The sequence below is a fragment of the Colossoma macropomum genome, unplaced genomic scaffold (genome assembly GCF_904425465.1).
Source record: "Colossoma macropomum unplaced genomic scaffold, Colossoma_macropomum, whole genome shotgun sequence".
NCBI lineage: Eukaryota > Metazoa > Chordata > Actinopteri > Characiformes > Serrasalmidae > Colossoma > Colossoma macropomum.
Window position 1 is genome coordinate 32,501 of NW_023494808.1, and position 17,337 is coordinate 49,837.

At 37.3% G+C, this 17,337-nt stretch overlaps 1 protein-coding gene across 1 annotated transcript in view; it reads right to left on the reverse strand.

Moving 5' to 3' along the window:
- LOC118797672 overlaps positions 1-17,337 on the reverse strand; it is a gene marked incomplete at its 3' end in the record, with an annotated part of 103,295 nt that overhangs the window by 32,312 nt on the left and 53,646 nt on the right. Inside the window, exons 46-60 of the mRNA XM_036556948.1 lie at positions 16,336-16,482; positions 14,844-15,055; positions 13,855-13,955; positions 13,088-13,197; positions 11,724-11,900; positions 10,655-10,686; positions 10,426-10,523; positions 10,297-10,325; positions 9,584-9,605; positions 9,463-9,490; positions 8,651-8,732; positions 7,902-8,051; positions 6,224-6,435; positions 3,852-3,952; positions 112-224 (exon numbers count right to left, since the gene is read on the reverse strand). Coding sequence (XP_036412841.1) covers positions 112-224; positions 3,852-3,952; positions 6,224-6,435; positions 7,902-8,051; positions 8,651-8,732; positions 9,463-9,490; positions 9,584-9,605; positions 10,297-10,325; positions 10,426-10,523; positions 10,655-10,686; positions 11,724-11,900; positions 13,088-13,197; positions 13,855-13,955; positions 14,844-15,055; positions 16,336-16,482 — 1,614 coding nt within the window. The remainder of the gene's footprint in view (positions 1-111; positions 225-3,851; positions 3,953-6,223; positions 6,436-7,901; positions 8,052-8,650; positions 8,733-9,462; positions 9,491-9,583; positions 9,606-10,296; positions 10,326-10,425; positions 10,524-10,654; positions 10,687-11,723; positions 11,901-13,087; positions 13,198-13,854; positions 13,956-14,843; positions 15,056-16,335; positions 16,483-17,337) is intronic.

The window sequence follows — 17,337 nt, forward strand, 5'->3', positions numbered from 1 at the left end:
TCTGTTCAGTGTGTTAATGTCATGTTTGTGTGACTCACCAAGACTAATTCCTTGTATATACAACATACTTGGTGAGATAAAGTGACTGTGAATGCCTGCGTATTTACATACTGGATTGAACTGTGGGTTCAGATGTAAGATCTGTGAGAGAGACATGAGAGATGAGAAGTTTCCGAAGTTCTTAATCAGCCACTGGGCGCTGTTGTTCGACACACACGCCGACTCTGCGACAGGAAACATGCACATTACACATGGACACACTACATTCACACTGCATATGCACAACAACAAAGCATTTGAACATACATACAACCTATTGTTTTACAAGTCTGTAGTGCAGACAGGGGGTGTGAAGTCAAAGCAGCTTAAAAATATAGTTAAATAAAATACCGTACTGTTATGTTCGCTGAGTAAAGGTGCTGAAGAGGTACCCTTGAGGGTTCCACACCAGTGATAGTTTAGTACCACATTTTCAGAGAGTGTTTCTAGATGCTAAATTTAGTCTATCATTGCTGTCAGAACAAAAATATTTGGCTGAATGTGAAACTGGAGGCAGCTGTTTCTCAATGCCCTGCTGCCTCGAAGGTCAGTGCCTTAGAAGTCAGGCAGTGTTGTGATGAAAGTATCTGCAACTGAATTTGAAAGGCAATCTGAAGCATCTTGACATTGCCAAGATACCAATAGTGCACTTCATTACTTCATACTGTTCACCAAAACCAGGCAAACATTGTATCTGCAAGAAGTATGCTGAGGCCTTAACCGCATCAGCACTGACACACAGGTTTATGGGATATGTAGACAGTAGAAATGTCTAATAGTCCATCTCTGTCTATTAACTTCTATTGTTAAGGAAGTTTTTTTTTCCCTTCTGAAAAGTTACCATTCTGGAAATACAAGGTTTTTGTCTGGCAGCAACAATCTATTATTCATCTTGGTTCAAATTTTCCAGTTTACTAATGGAAATGACTCTAAAAATGCCAGATTCAAACAGTGTGAACTATCCGAGATCTTTGTTGTCTTTCATGTATTACCAGAAGATACATGCTCTGATAGGTTTATACAGAGTTTACTAAGAGTTCAAACGTCATGTTTAGCACTAAGCAATAGGGACACACTCTGTAGAACCTATAACGTCCTGGTTCCTGTTCTGAGATCAGCACAGTCTGATTGAAGCTCTGTAGAACCTATAACCACCTGGTTTCTGTGTGTTTCAGTTTCTGAACATCAATTCTGAGATCTTTAGAGTCTGAATGAAGCTCTGTAGAACCTATAACCACCTGGTTTCTGTGTGTTTCAGTTTCTGAACATCAATTCTGAGATCTTTAGAGTCTGAATGAAGCTCTGTAGAACCTATAACCACCTGGTTTCTATGTGTTTCAGTTTCTGAACATCAATTCTGAGATCTTTAGAGTCTGAATGAAGCTCTGTAGAACCTATAACCTTCTGGTTTCTGTGTGTTTCAGTTTCTGAACATCAATTCTGAGATCATTAGAGTCTGAATGAAACTCTGAAGAACCTATAACCACCTGGTTTCTGTGTGTGGTCTTTCAACATCACTTTTGTAATAACTATAGCCTGAATGGAGCTCTGTAGAACATGTAGCTGTCTGGTTTCAATATTATGAGATCAGTAGAGTCTGAATGAAGCTCTGTAGAGCCTACAAGCTTCTGGTTTCTGTGTGTTTTAGTTTCTGAACATCAGTCCTGAGATCTGTAGAGTCTGAACAGAATGTGTCCAGAATAAGAGCTTCAGTTTGGTGAGGTGAGGCCTGATTTGGTTGAAGATCCATTAATTTGTTTCTTTTCCTATCCAAGGTTCTCTTAAAAGTCTTCGTCAGTGTTAAAGTTTAAAGACATCTATATTTTTCATGTCTTGTCTGTCCAGCTTTCACATCCATACAGAACCACAGAGAAGCACAGCCTGGACAGTTTTAGTTTTTGTTTGTGGAGATAATGTTGTATCTGAAGACCTTGTCAAGCTCAAGTATTACCAGAAGATACATGCTCTGATAGGTTTATGCAGAGCCTATATAATGTGTAATACTGTAGCTGCATTAACCAGCAGGCTGGCTAGCTTTTGTGATGGGGTCACAGGTAAGGTTTCCTTCTGATGACTCTTCCATGTGGATCATTAGAATGCTGTCATGTGGGGGTTTTGCTTTGCCTTTCTGGCCAGCATATTGAGCTGTTCTATCCGAGAGTTTTCTTGGTCTTCCTAATGTTGCCTTGACTTCCACAGTTCCCCTTGACTGCCATTTCTTAATGAAATTTCAGAAGGTGGAAATTGCAAGCTGGAAGCTCTCTGATGCTTGTTTATAGTTTTCTCCTGTAGGCATCAATTAGCATCATTTTTAGATTCTCAGCCAGCTGCTCAGAGGGCCTAAAGAGTCTGAGCATTTTTTACGCTGTGGAATTGTCATCAGCTGACAGTTCCTCATCACCTAACCAGTCCTAATGAGTCAATTAAAACCTTACGAGTTAATTATGAGACTTTACAACTGGAATGGTGTCCAAACTTTTGCACAATTACAATATTTTTTTTTTCAATCTTTAAGTGAATCAAATATAAATTGCCTGTGCATTAACCCTCGGATTGAAATAACTCTGAATGGCTGTATTTAACAAAATATGTCACCAAACTATTGCATACTGCCGTATAAGCAGCAGTGATCATTTTTGACACAAACAATTCCAGTGTTTACATTTGCAAAGCTAGGATAACTAAATGTTGTTAGTTATAACAGTTACTTGGCTAAATACGGTAGCTAGCCAGCTAGTTAATGCACTTCAAGTAATGCACATTACATAAACCCTGCATATACATATCAATGCACATATTCAGGTAATACATTAAAGACAACAATCTAAAAAAGAAGTAAAACATCATGGTTAGAGCACAAGATAGATCATACATCTGAATCGGGTTTTATAGATGATGATGGTAACACTTTCTATGAATGTTGCATGTATGTAAGCATCTATAAACACATTTATAACGTTATAATGTATTCATAAGGCATTATAAATGTGGTTATAAATGTTTATAAAAAAGAATTACACTGAATTACACTTTATAGCCATGTTTATTATACATTATGAATTGTTAATATAATGCATTATAAATAGTGTTGATAACATGTTATAATGTCAGTGCCAATGAAGTCAGTCCCAGCTTGGAGAGCGTAAAGACAAATACCAAGCTAACGGTGGTGTACATTACCTTTCCCACATTGGGTAAAACACTGATGGCAGCTCTAGTTTAAACTCTGACATTTGAAGCCTGTAATGTGCTTTACTGTGAATGTTTTAGTGTTTCAGTAAATCCTTCAGTAAATACTTCAACTTGAAGCCTCACTCTGAACACTGGAGGAGGCTTTAGTACAGTACGCTTCACTTTACTTAGAGCGGACAAATACAACTTATGAGCTCTTATAATTTGTTATGATCAGTACTTATAATGTATTAGGTTAACAATTCATAATGCATAATAAGCAATAACATATAATGCATTTTTATAAATATTTATAGCTATGTTTATAATGTCTTATGCATGCATTATAACATGTTATGAATGTGTTTATAAATGCTTACAAATGTGACATTCATAGAAAGTGTTACCATGATATTTTCTATTAATGAATTGAAAATGTGAATGTCAAAGTGTGTGTAAGGTGTAATCCTTGATTCTTTTTGGGATGAGGCCTTTTTTATTGGAATATATTTCAAATAATGCCTTAAAATTAAATATTAAATCTAACAAAAATGCTCATCCCTAGTAGTGTTTTTGGTTTTTGTGAATGTTAGACTTATTATGGTAATATTACAGGCTTGGTGGTGGTGCGTATGGATTACCTGCTCGTTCTCTCGAGAGGAAATTCAATATGAATTGATTCGTCACCATCCACAACTGGAATGAGTTCAAGCTGGAGAAGTCATTGTTGAAAACTTGGACACTGAAAGAGCAACAGAAGAGAGCAAAACATTATCCTCCAAACCTGTCAGTGGAGCATCAGCTCGCTGGAATGTAACTATGGAGCTCTCAGCCTGCTAACTAAGCTAGCACTAGCACTACCATCGGTGCCACGCCACCATCTCAGCTAACACAGGATGCTTTTGCTAACTTTTCCATGCTCAGATTTGAGTCTTTATTCTCGAAACTGATGTCAGTGGAGCTTCAATTAGCCAGAATCCAACAAATAATTTCTCTTCAATTTTCTTTATTCTGTCGAATTCGTTCAAACTGCACTGAAGAATTCAGATTTTAGATATTTACAGTGGATCTGTTCTGATCTATTTAAACCCAAAACATTAATAGAGATAGTAAACTAAATATATATATAATCGACATTTATAGGGTACTTTCTATTGGGAGAACCCTATTTACAAATTTACATTTGTGAAAAATATACTTAAAAAAATTAAATAAAAAAAAATTATGAACTTTTTGAGTTTTTTAAACTGAAATTGAAAGGTTTTGATTTATCATGAGATAAATTTTTAAATAAAAAATGTTCTCTCATGTTTTGATGTCACTACCAAAACACAGCATTTTAGTCTGTGGGCGGAGCCTTATTGTAGCCACGCCCCTGCATTTCAGAGCAGGGAGTGAGGCTGCATCCCTGTCCCTCATGGCCACATGGTGAGCAGTTAGATCCCATTGTTTTGAAGTAAACGAGTCCCAAAGTCTGAAAATCAGTGTGGAACATTAAGAATCATCATATTTACTGCAGTTCAGCACTTTTTAGTGTTTTAATTATAAATATGATGATTTTCTGTGTGAAAAATCACAGCTGTTCAAAGCTGTGTTTGCTGGTCATTTACTGGCTTTTTTGAGCTCAAAATGAGCTAAAATTGTCACTGAAACAGTCACTACTGAAACAGTCACTACTGAAACAGACGCTACTGACACAGTCACTACTGACACAGTCACTACTGAAACAGACACTACTGAAACAGTCACTACCGAAACAGATGCTACTGAAACAGACACTACTGAGACAGTCACTACTGAAACAGTCGCTACTGAAACAGACGCTACTGAAACAGCCACTACTGAGACAGTCACTACTGAAACAGCCACTACTGACACAGCCACTACTGACACAGTCACTACTGAAACAGTCACTACTGACACAGCCACTACTGACACAGTCGCTACTGAAACAGCCACTACTGAAACAGCCGCTACTGAAACAGACGCTACTGAAACAGCCACTACCGAAACAGACACTACCGAAACAGACACTACCGAAACAGACACTACCAAAACAGTCACTACCGAAACAGACACTACCGAAACAGTCACTACTGAAACAGTCACTACTGAAACAGCCACTACTGAAACAATCACTACTGAAACAGTCACTACCGAAACAGATGCTACTGAAACAGACACTACTGAGACAGTCGCTACTGAAACAGTCGCTACTGAAACAGACGCTACTGAAACAGACGCTACTGAAACAGTCACTACTGAGACAGTCACTACTGAAACAGACACTACTGAAACAGCCACTACTGAAACAGACACTCCTGAAAAGCACTACTGAAACAGACGCTACTGAAAAAGACACTAATGAAACAGTCACTACTGAAACAGTCACTACTGAAAAAGACACTACTGAAACAGTCACTTCTGAAACAGACGCTACTGAAACAGCCACTACTGAAACAGACGCTACTGAAACAGTCACTACTGAAACAGTCACTATTGAAACAGACGCTACTGAAACAGACGCTACTGAAAGTCACTACTGAAACAGGGTTTCAAGATCAGTTAAAAGTCCTAAATGTGTTTCAGCTCTGACGCTGAACCAGTTGGGTAAAGTAAAATGAAGTCAGTCTTCTTGTTCTCTTAGCTAATACTATTTAGGAAGCTGAGAGAACCAGAAGACTAATTCACTGTAATGATGGAAAACACCTCAGTTTTTTAAATATGTAAAGTGTGGGCGTGGCTTTGGGACTCCTGTCCAGCAATCTGTACTGTGGTGAGTGGAGCTGTTAGCCTGATAACTAAGCTAGTGCTGGCACAACAACCAGCACCACTCCACAGAGAGCAGAGTTTCACATTTAGCGATAATGGTTGGTGGGCTGATGGATATACGTTTCCCAGTTTATTATCTGGTTAATATTGCTCTATATAACTGTACTTGCTGGCTCAGATCATTTTCATTCAGGGAAATTCCAAAGTTGCCATGTGAAACAAGAGCTTAGCATGTCCTTACATGGTCTGGAAGGTCTGGCAGGAGAAGTTCCTGCTGCTCATGCAGATGAGGAATGTAGCGGAGGCAGAGGGCAGCACTGGGCGGAGAAGTCCACCAAACCACAGACTAATGAAGCTGTTATTCACCAGCTCGTCTGCACTGAATCTGTCCAATCGGAGCTCCCGAACAGCATTCAGGAAATTAGAGGCCTGTGCAGTGGAGTACCACGCCGCCTGGATAAAAACATCACATCATCAGATCTACACAGTACCGGAGATACTGTTATCACTGCACTCTGCCTGTTGTTATTGATGTTCTCAATATATTATTATTTTCTTTAATGTGATATACAAATTATAACTAGGCTGGCTTCACACCGTGAAACATTCATGCAACTGTAGTTGCTTGAAACCTACATGAAACTACACTGCACTGCACAGCTGCAAAATGTAAAGCGTCCTGCAACTTGTTTGAAACTTGGCCACAACCGTTGCAAGCATTTAAACTTCCTGAAACAAGTTCATGAAACAATGAAAACAGTGATCATGCTTCACGTGATAAAGCCGTTGATTTCACCAAAGTAGAAAAGAGTGATGCTGTTCTCATCACCTACATCGCCAGATTCCTTTCCTCCTCTATTGACACTCCTAATTTTACAGAGTTCAGATTCATTTAGGATCCAAGTGATATAAATTATTACAGAAGAAGAGACTGAAACGCTCCTCGATGACGTTGCAGTGCTTCTAGGACAAAGTGAGTGAGACATCAAGTCATCGACTACTTAAAAATAAATTTTCAAAGGATAAACATACATGCAACAGATAAACTCAAATATACAGTAAATACAACTAGACAGTTATTTGGACACAAAACAGATATAATGATACAGAAAACAGAACAGCAGCCACAGCTGGAAAAATACACAAAGAAGATAGAAATGCAGCAGAACGATATGGAGTATTAAAAAGTATGAGCTGTTAATTTGCTTAACAAGTAAAGTCGTCGAATGTGTTGCGTGTAACTTTAATTGTTTTTTAATTGTAAGCTGCACAGGAATTATGTTGCAGGCAACTCACAACATGCAACTTGTTGCATGAAAGTTTCACCGTGTAAGGCCAGTCAGTGAATTGTTATCGATAACCTATGCAGAATGTTATTATTATTATTATTAATATACTGTATATCATTGATGTCAAGACAAAAATTAAAGCCAAAATTAACTTTATAGGAGAAAGAAACAAAACTTAACAAATCTTATTTCTTAATGAAATTTTGGGGCATTTCTATTTGTCTGTTCATCGTGGAATTTTAACATATTAAAACAGAAAATTTCATGACCTATAAAAAAAACAATCAACAAAAATGGAGATACTTGTTTTTGTCCAGACAGTGACAGTATATGTTTTTACTATGCTGGTATTGTGTATCTTGTTATTTATGTTATTATCATATTGTGTATTACTATTATTATCACACACACAGTATATTCTGTTTATTATAATTGATACACTTTATATACTATTATTATTACTGTTTGTGGACATTTTATAGATATAGAGTATGTAAATTCAGTACTTTACTTTCTATACTGTTATACAAAGTAATACTGTTTATATATATATATATATATATACATATATGTGTGTGTGTGTGTGTGTGTGTTTGTGTGTGTGTATAGGTACTAACAGAGTGTTCTCACCTGGCTGGACAGCTTGAGCAGGGCTGAGTCCAGCTGGTTTGACCCTCTGGTCAGGAACAGTTTCCATGCCTCCACTGTGTCGAAGGAACTATCATTCTTCAAGGTGTTCTCCAAGATGCACACCAACTCATCAGAACTGATGTTCAGCGACTACAAACACACAGATTCCAGGAGCTTAAATGTTCTGCACAGCTTCATTCAGACTCTACTGATCTCATAACTGATGTTCAGAAACTAAAGCACACTGAAACCAGGTGGTTATAGGTTCTACAGAGCTTCATTCAGACTCTACTGATCTCAGGACTGATGTACAGAAACTAAAACACACAGAAACCAGGTGGTTATAGGCTCTACACAGCTCCATTCAGGCTCTACTGATCTTGTAACTGATGTTCAGAAACTAAAGCACACTGAAACCAGAAGGTTATAGGTTCTACACAGCTCCATTCAGACTGTACTGACCTCATAACCTCATAACTGTTCACAGACTAAAGACACACTGAAACCAGGCAGCTACATGTTCTACAGAGCTTCATTCAGGCTATAGTTATTACAAAAGTGATGTTGAAAGACCACACACAGAAACCAGGTGGTTATAGGTTCTACAGAGCTTCAATCAAACTGTACTGATGTCAGAACAGGAACCAGTACGTTATAGGTTCTACAGAGTGTGTCCCTATTGCTTAGTGCTAAACATTAGGTTTGAACTCTTAGTAGACTCTGTATCTTTAACATGCACTGATGATTACCTTTGCACAAGCATATTCTGGGATGGGGAGGTCACATGGCACTGTCAGGGTTCCATTGCCAACATACTGCTGCATGAAGATGCTGTAACCATAGCAACATGGACAGAACACTCAGACTGGAGCATAATATACTCATTCCTGATCAGTTAAAGCAATCGTACAGTGATTCAGTAGTATAGTGATAAGCACTAGAGCTATGAGGCTAATGTAGCTAACAAGTAATGGAAGCATAGAGCATTGCTAATTGGCTGGGTATATGATTAGTTACGTTAGCTTTTGTAGCTCCAGTGCTAAAACTAAAGAAGCAAACTTTAGACACCGATCATGTCTGGACTGATCGACTTGAAAGAGGGGGAGAAACTGTGAGACTCTGATTTTTCACCAAACCATTGTTTTAATGTACTGGAGATACTGTTAGCACTGTGCTCTGTATGTTGTTGTTGAGGTTCTCAAGATATTATTATTTTCTTTAACGCATTGTACATTTTATAATTAGGCTGACTTTACAAGGCGAGATGTCCGTGCAACTTTAGTTGCTTGAAACATACATGAAACTACACTGCACTTGAGCTGCACAATGTAAAGCATCTGCAACACACTTGAAACTCGCCCGCAACAGTTGCTCATGAAACAGTGAAAACAGTGATCATGCTTCACGTGATAAAGCCGTTGACTGCACCAAAGTAGAAAAGAGTGATGCTGTTCTCGTCACCTACATCGCCAGATTCCTTTCCTCCTCTATTGCCGTTCTATTAAAACTATTGATTTAATGTCTCGCAGTGAGTAAAGAAATCGGTCAGTTATAGATGTACCTCTGATTTCCCTGGCACACCGCCGTCACTGAAACACAGACGCAACAGTACCAAAGTTAGCCATGACAGAGAAAAGTGGAATCCAATTAGAAATGAAATGAAGTAATTGAGTAAAACTCACCACTGAATGGAGAAGCTGGACACTGGAACAAAAGGAAATATTACAGGTAATTAACTGTGTTATAGCATGTAATTGAGGTAAAGCCGTAGGTGCCACATGCACTGAACCCACTGCAAGGTTTCAGTCACAAAAATGAACTATTCTGATTGAAAATACAGTCATGTTACTATTCTCTCTTACAGGCAGAGACAAAGACATTTTTTAACCAGAATTGACTTGTAATTTTAAATAATTTTAAGAATTTTAATTTTGGAATTCAACAGCATCTGAAAAGGTGAGAGTAATTTTAGATTTGAAATTTAATTTTATCTTTTAAACATGTAACTTTAGAATTATATTGGACAGGGTAAGGGAAAATTTAGAATTTAAAATTGACTGGAGTGGATCTGACTGGGCGAGGGGAAATTGAACGGAGTGGATCTGACTGGGTGATGCAGGTTGTAGTGATGTAGATGAAATTTCTAGATCTGAAATGGCTACTAATTCTATTTATTCATTTGAAATTCATTAATTTTGCACAAATTCCCAAATTTTCACATCATGTTTTGAATTTTACAGGTATAACATAGACAGTTTGATGTTATTTCCAGTTTGAGTGATGAGCTACAGCTGTTGGTAAACTGAACATTACTTCATATAGTGAGCACATGTTGCTGTCATGTTCTATGTACATCAGTATCCACTGTATTTTTGTAATGGACTACAGAACTTACCTGCTGATTCAGTGGGAACAGAGGACATCCTGTAAACATACCCAAACAGAAATAACGTTAGACAAATGTGTAATTACTATAAATGTGAGTATTAACTGTCCCTGAGAGTGTTTACAGAACGTTACACACCTGCCGGTGCTTTGGGTGTGAGGTCATACACGCTCGCCCAGATCACCGGCTCCAGGTCACCAGGTGATGATGTCAGTATACCCTCCAGCCGTGAAAAGCTGATCGATTACAGCAAAAGAACTGATTGTTAATGATGTCACACAGACGCTAAAGTACTGACCACCATCATCTACTAAAATTAACACTTAAGCTAAATTAGATTTAATTACACTTAAATTTCTGAACTTACATTGTTTGGTAAATCACACAACTCAGAGGCATCTGAAAAACAAAATATACATTATACGGTAACACTTTCTATGAATGTCACCTTTGTAAGCATCTATAAACGCATTCATAACATGTTATAATGCATGCATAAGACATTATAAACATAGCTATAAATATTTATAAAAATGCATTATATGTTATAGCCATGCTTATTATGCATTATGAATTGTTAACATAATACATTATAAGTACTGATCATAACAAATTATAAGAGCTCATAAGTGGTATTTGTCCGCTCTAAGTAAAGTGAAGCGTACTGTACTAAAGCCTCCTCCAGTGTTCAGAGTGAGGCTTCAAGTTGAAGTATTTACTGAAGGATTTACTGAAACACTAAAACATTCACAGTAAAGCACATTACAGGCTTCAAATGTCAGAGTTTAAACTAGTGCTGCCATCAGTGTTTTACCCAATGTGGGAAAGGTAATGTTCACCACCGTTAGCTTGGTATTTGTCTTTACTTTACGCTCTCCAAGCTGGGACTGACTTCTTTGGCACTGACATTATAACATGTTATTAACACTATTTATAATGCATTATATTAACAATTTATAATGTATTATAAACATGGCTATAAAGTGTAATTCAGTGTAATTCATTTTTATGCTTACAAAGGTAACATTCATAGAAAGTGTTACCGTTTTTTTTTCCAGTATGTATAAATTACTTAAGTTCAGCAAATAAACAGCAATATGGAATTTGACTGGGGTGCCCAAACTTTTGCATAGAACCATATACAATAGTGGTGTAACAATTCACAAACTTCATCGGTCTTAATTTTTTTTTAATATAAAAATAGAATACAGACTTTGGAACAGCACAGTGGAGTTCAGCCTCTTCCATCCAGATCACATTATTAATAAACAAATGCTTTACAGAGCTCAGGGCTAACACGCTAGCTATGAGCTAATATGATACCCATGAGCTAACATGCTAGCCATGATCCAGTGTTATAATCCAGTATGATACGATGCTAAACGCTACGATTATTTATACTGTTACTCTCCTAACAAATAGATACATATACGTGCCGTTCCAGCCAGGACAGACAGCTCCTGCAGAACCTCAGGAAGCCTGTATCGCCATGGTGGCTGAAGCAGGAAGTCGAACACTGTGTTGATGATGGTGGGTTTATTTGGAAGTCCAGTAAGATCCTCCACCATCAGCTCTGCTGTTTGGAGTGGAGTCAGATACGGCAGAGCCAGCAGCTGCAGACAGAGAAACAGCATTTAATGTTTAACGGTAGTTAAAGTTACACTTTAATTTGAGGAATGTGTCTGGGAGGTTTATTACAACCCTGTTCTTTGTTTTATTACATCCTTATTAGACACTAAACGGCTTATTCGCTGTGTATTAAGCTTTACTCGTTATGACCTGCATTATGACGGACTTGGAGGTCTGTTTTGTGAAAATCAGGGCGAGGCAAGAGATTTCAGCCTTGTGATTGGTCAGGGGAATGCTTATGGAGGCTTTACCCAAGATTAAGACTGCCCAGTTTACACAGAGAGAGAGAAATACGATGAAATTTTTCGGATTTTGGGATGGTTTTCGTAAGACAGACATTGCACATATATTTTGGGCCCAGAGGAACAAGATTAACTTAATTAGAGAGAAAACTCAGATTTAGGTTCCTTGAGTAACGTTGACATTATATAGAACGTACAGGAATAAAACATTGCCAATTCTAAACTAATAAGATGTGAATTTATGTCCTTAGTTATGCTAGTTTTATATATATATATATATATATATATATATATATATATATATATATATATATATATATACAGAATTTGTCTGTTTATTCTTTAATATTTCCTTATGACAACCAAATACACAGTTTTTTCTGGTTAGATGTTTTAGCTGTGTCTCACTGGAGCTGTGGATTTCAGCTTCATGCTCTTTTTTAATGGTTTCCCCAAAACATTCAGCTGCCCTTGGGTGTGAATAGTTAGTAACTACTAAGCTCAATGTTAAAATCAGTTGGTGTGCAGAGACCCATTATGATTTAGTAATGAGTAAATCTGAACTTAGTAAACACTTACATTACAGTTAAGCTTACAGTTGAGCTTACTGAGGCTGGGGCAACCGACCTGTTGCTTGGTTTTATTTCTCTCACCTATTTTTTTCAATTATTATTGTTGTTTTCATTGTTTTATGTTACACCACCATATTCTTGCCGCAGTTATGTTTGTGTAATTACTTTTTATTACCATAGACATATATAGTTTGTTTTAAAACGTTTTGTAAAGCGGTTTGGGCTGCCTTTCATTTTATGTATGAAAGATACTATATGAATTATTATTACTTTTACTATTATTATTATTATTATTATTATTATTATGCATTAGTGAGGTGCCAGACTGAATGTGGGACGGAGCTGCTGAAAACATACTGGGTTGAAGTTCCTATTGATGCTCATCAGCTGTTTCAGAGTGACAAACTGTGAAAACAGCCCAAAGTTCCTCAACAACCACTCAGTACTGTTGTAGGAAATGCAGCCGCCTGTAGAGAAATACAGAACAGTCACATTATTACAGGTTCACATCATAGAATTCACCAACAGGCACTTTTTACAATGTATAATAATACATTTCACACATTAATATCCATATCTGAAAGGTTAAATGTTGGTCTGTTTGTTCTCAGAGCAGATATACGACGACATTGTTCAAATCAGATCAAATCATATTGTTAAAAAGTACATTTTTAGCACTTATTCTGGCTCTAAATTCAGGTTTTTTGGTCATACGATACTGATTTTAACACAACAACAGAAAACTCTGTTGATTGATTGATAAAAATATCACATTGCGTTTAATACTTTAATACCAAGTTGAAATTAGTTCACAAAATATTAAATGAAATAGATTTTTTTACACTGCAAAAAAAATGACATCATGGCGAGTGAACTCTTAAATCTGGTGAATATATCTAACGTGATTTTTTTACACTGGCAGATAATTTTGCATGTTTCTTTAGAAAAGCAAACTTATCTGCCAATATAGTGAGACTGATTAAAAAGGAAAGTGATGAACTGTAACAATCTTTGAATATCCCTACAGTAATCTCATAATGAAAAATAACAGATATATTGTGTAGATATAAGATTTCACTTGCCACGGTATAATTTTTAGCAGAGTGGTGAATGATTTTAGTCACCTGTGGAGTTGCTGGTCAGGATTGGTTCGATAAAATACTTCAGCACCAGTTCTGTTCTCGCTCCATCCATTGCAGAGAACTCATCATTGAACACGGCCAGGCTGTAAACAGCAACAAAGAAAACAAGTTTACACACATCTGTAATATTTAGCTCTGTTTTGTCTGACTGTATTTTGTGGATTTCTGTTTTTATATTGTAGCTGCTGGGGAGAAGATAGACTTTTCCATACACACTTAAAAAGGGTGCTTCTTCAAGGGTTCTTTAGTAAAGAAAATGGCTGTAGTAGTGGAGAATGTGTTGCATATGGTTCTATATAGTACCAAAAAGGGTTCTTCTATTGTTACAACTTGACATCATAACAACAGCACATAATACACTACAGGAAGTGTAGGGGGCGATATGGCTTCTACTGTTTCATTTAAAAAGTGCTCTATAATGTTCATATGATCCACACAGTCACTCTGACAGACTGTAATACACTACAGGAAGTGTAGGGGGCGATATGGCTTCTACTGTTTCATTTAAAAAGTGCTCTATAATGTTCATATGATCCACACAGTCACTCTGACAGACTGTAATACACTACAGGAAGCGTAGGGGGCGATATGGCTTCTACAGTTTCATTTAAAAAGCTCTATAATGTTCATATGATCCACACAGTCACTCTGACAGACTGTAATACACTACAGGAAGCGTAGGGGGCGATATGGCTTCTACTGTTTCATTTAAAAAGCTCTATAATGTTCATATGATCCACACAGTCACTCTGACAGACTGTAATACACTACAGGAAGCGTAGGGGGCGATATGGCTTCTACTGTTTCATTTAAAAAGCTCTATAATGTTCATATGATCCACACAGTCACTCTGACAGACTGTAATACACTACAGGAAGTGTAGGGGGCGATATGAGCTAGAACAGATTAGATCTGACTAGTTAATTACTCCAATAATAGTCCATTACAGAGGTCATCTTTATTGCACTCACATGTTCTGGTAGGACTGGCAGGTGAGATTGTTGCTGCTGAGACAGTAGAGGAAGATTCCAGATACTGAAGGTAAGAAAGGTGCGAGGTGGTCCTTCAGCCAGGTAGAGACCACTTGTCCACTGGCCCACTGATCCGGCGTGAACTGGCCCAGTCGAAGCTCAGCAAGAACCTCCAGAACCACTGGAGCATTCGGTCCATTCACAGAGACGGTCTGCAGGAGAGGAACACGAGGAACTTCAGCGCAGTATGGACAACATCTCACACTTCTTACATGACATTCTGGTGGAACATCAGAGCAACTCCAGACTAACAGGAGCACTGAAGGCTGTTTACTGACAACTTAATGGTAAAAATATGATCCATATTCAAAACAACCTTTAACCCATTCTCATCTGATTCTGAGTGTGAGTAACTGAACCGTTCTCTACAGGAAACACATTAATACACACTTTCTTTGTTTTTGTTAAATTTAACATATTGAGAAAAAAAACTTTAAATGTAGACTGTGCAAAAAAAATGGCACCTTTAATATTTTATTATATTATGCGTTATTTTTTTCCAATTTGTCAAACTCAGCAAATAAATAAAAGCTGTCACTAACATTTGCAGGAAAATGTAATATTCAAGTGTGTCTCTGTAGAGCCCATGTCTAATCGGCCTGTGAAATTATTTTAATTTTCTATTAATATTAGCCTGTTTGACCCTGAGCTGCACTACAGTCCCCAGCATGCTCTGCAACATAGTGCGTGTTTTGAACCCCAACAACCATCTAGGGCCAGTGGTTACACAAAAAGGAAAGATGTCAGGTGTCTAGTTCAAGCAAAAAGTTCAGGAATCCAGCGTTCATTTTCTGTCAGACTTGGCTTTTGTTTTAATAAACAATGGCCAGTTGGGGTCATGGCAAAACGTTAAGTAAAAACGAAATGAATGGCAATTTTAGTGGTTGAGTTTGACACCCCTGCTGTAGAAGATGTGTTTATACTTAGAAAAATCAACATGTCATTTGACAAGGGGTGCACAAACATTTGCATGCTACAGTATATAAATTGTTTTATCTCCAAAATGCTAACTTTACAGAAAAACATTCTTAACTTATTTTAACTTCTTACTCCAAGTGCTTTACACACAGGCGATAAAAAACAGTGGTACAAGAAAGTATAAGTATTTAGAATCATGAGAAATAAGGGAAGTTAATGTAGTAAGACTTTAATAATTAGACGGTTTCTGTTGATAATTTATTTAACAAAAACTTCACACAACGCAAAGACTAGCACGAGCTTTTAAATTATGGCTACACACAAGAAAAATGCACGTTCCCAAGCGAGTAGAGCTCACAATTAGAACTCTACAGTGGATCTACAGGAGCACATCTGGCAGGTCATTACTTTTAGAAAATTTCAGTTTAAGAGTCCTTGGAATTTTATAAAACACTGTAAAGACAGAACTTATCGTTCTTGTTGTTATTAAAATGTATGTTTGTGTGTTATTTACCTTTCTGAACAGCAGAACGAGGGCGTTATCCAGAACACCGGAGACTTTAGAGAAGAACAGCTTCCAGACTTCTTTAGAATAAACCTCATTGCTGGTGAGTTGACACTGCAGCAGAGTGGAGAGCTGGAGCGCAGTTAGTCTGTCCAGCTGCAGGAGAGACGGACAGTCAGACTGGAGCATTAACTTCACACACTGACACACAACTCTCATAAACCGCTCATAAACCGCTCATAAACACTCTCATAAACACTCTCATAAACAAACTCAAACATTCTCATAAACACTCTCATAAACACACTCATAAACCGCTCATAAACCGCTCATAAACACTCTCATAAACACTCTCATAAACAAACTCAAACACTCTCATAAACACTCTCATAAACACACTCATAAACACACTCATAAACCGCTCATAAACCGCTCATAAACACTCTCATAAACACACTCATAAACCGCTCATAAACACTCTCATAAACACTCTCATAAACACACTCATAAACACACTCATAAACACACTCATAAACCGCTCATGAACACTCTCATAAACACACTCAAACACTCTCATAAACACTCTCATAAACACACTCAAACACTCTCATAAACACTCTCATAAACACACTCATAAACACACTCATAAACCGCTCATGAACACTCTCATAGACACACTCAAACACTCTCATAAACACTCTCATAAACACACTCAAACACTCTCATAAACACTCTCATAAACACACTCATAAACACACTCATAAACCGCTCATAAACACTCTCATAAACACTCTCATAAACACACTCATAAACCGCTCATAAACACTCTCATAAACACTCTCATAAACACTCTCATAAACACACTCATAAACCGCTCATAAACACTCTCATAAACACACTCATAAACCGCTCATAAACACTCTCATAAACACACTCAAACACTCTCATAAACACTCTCATAAACACACTCATAAACCGCTCATAAACACTCTCATAAACACATTCATAAAC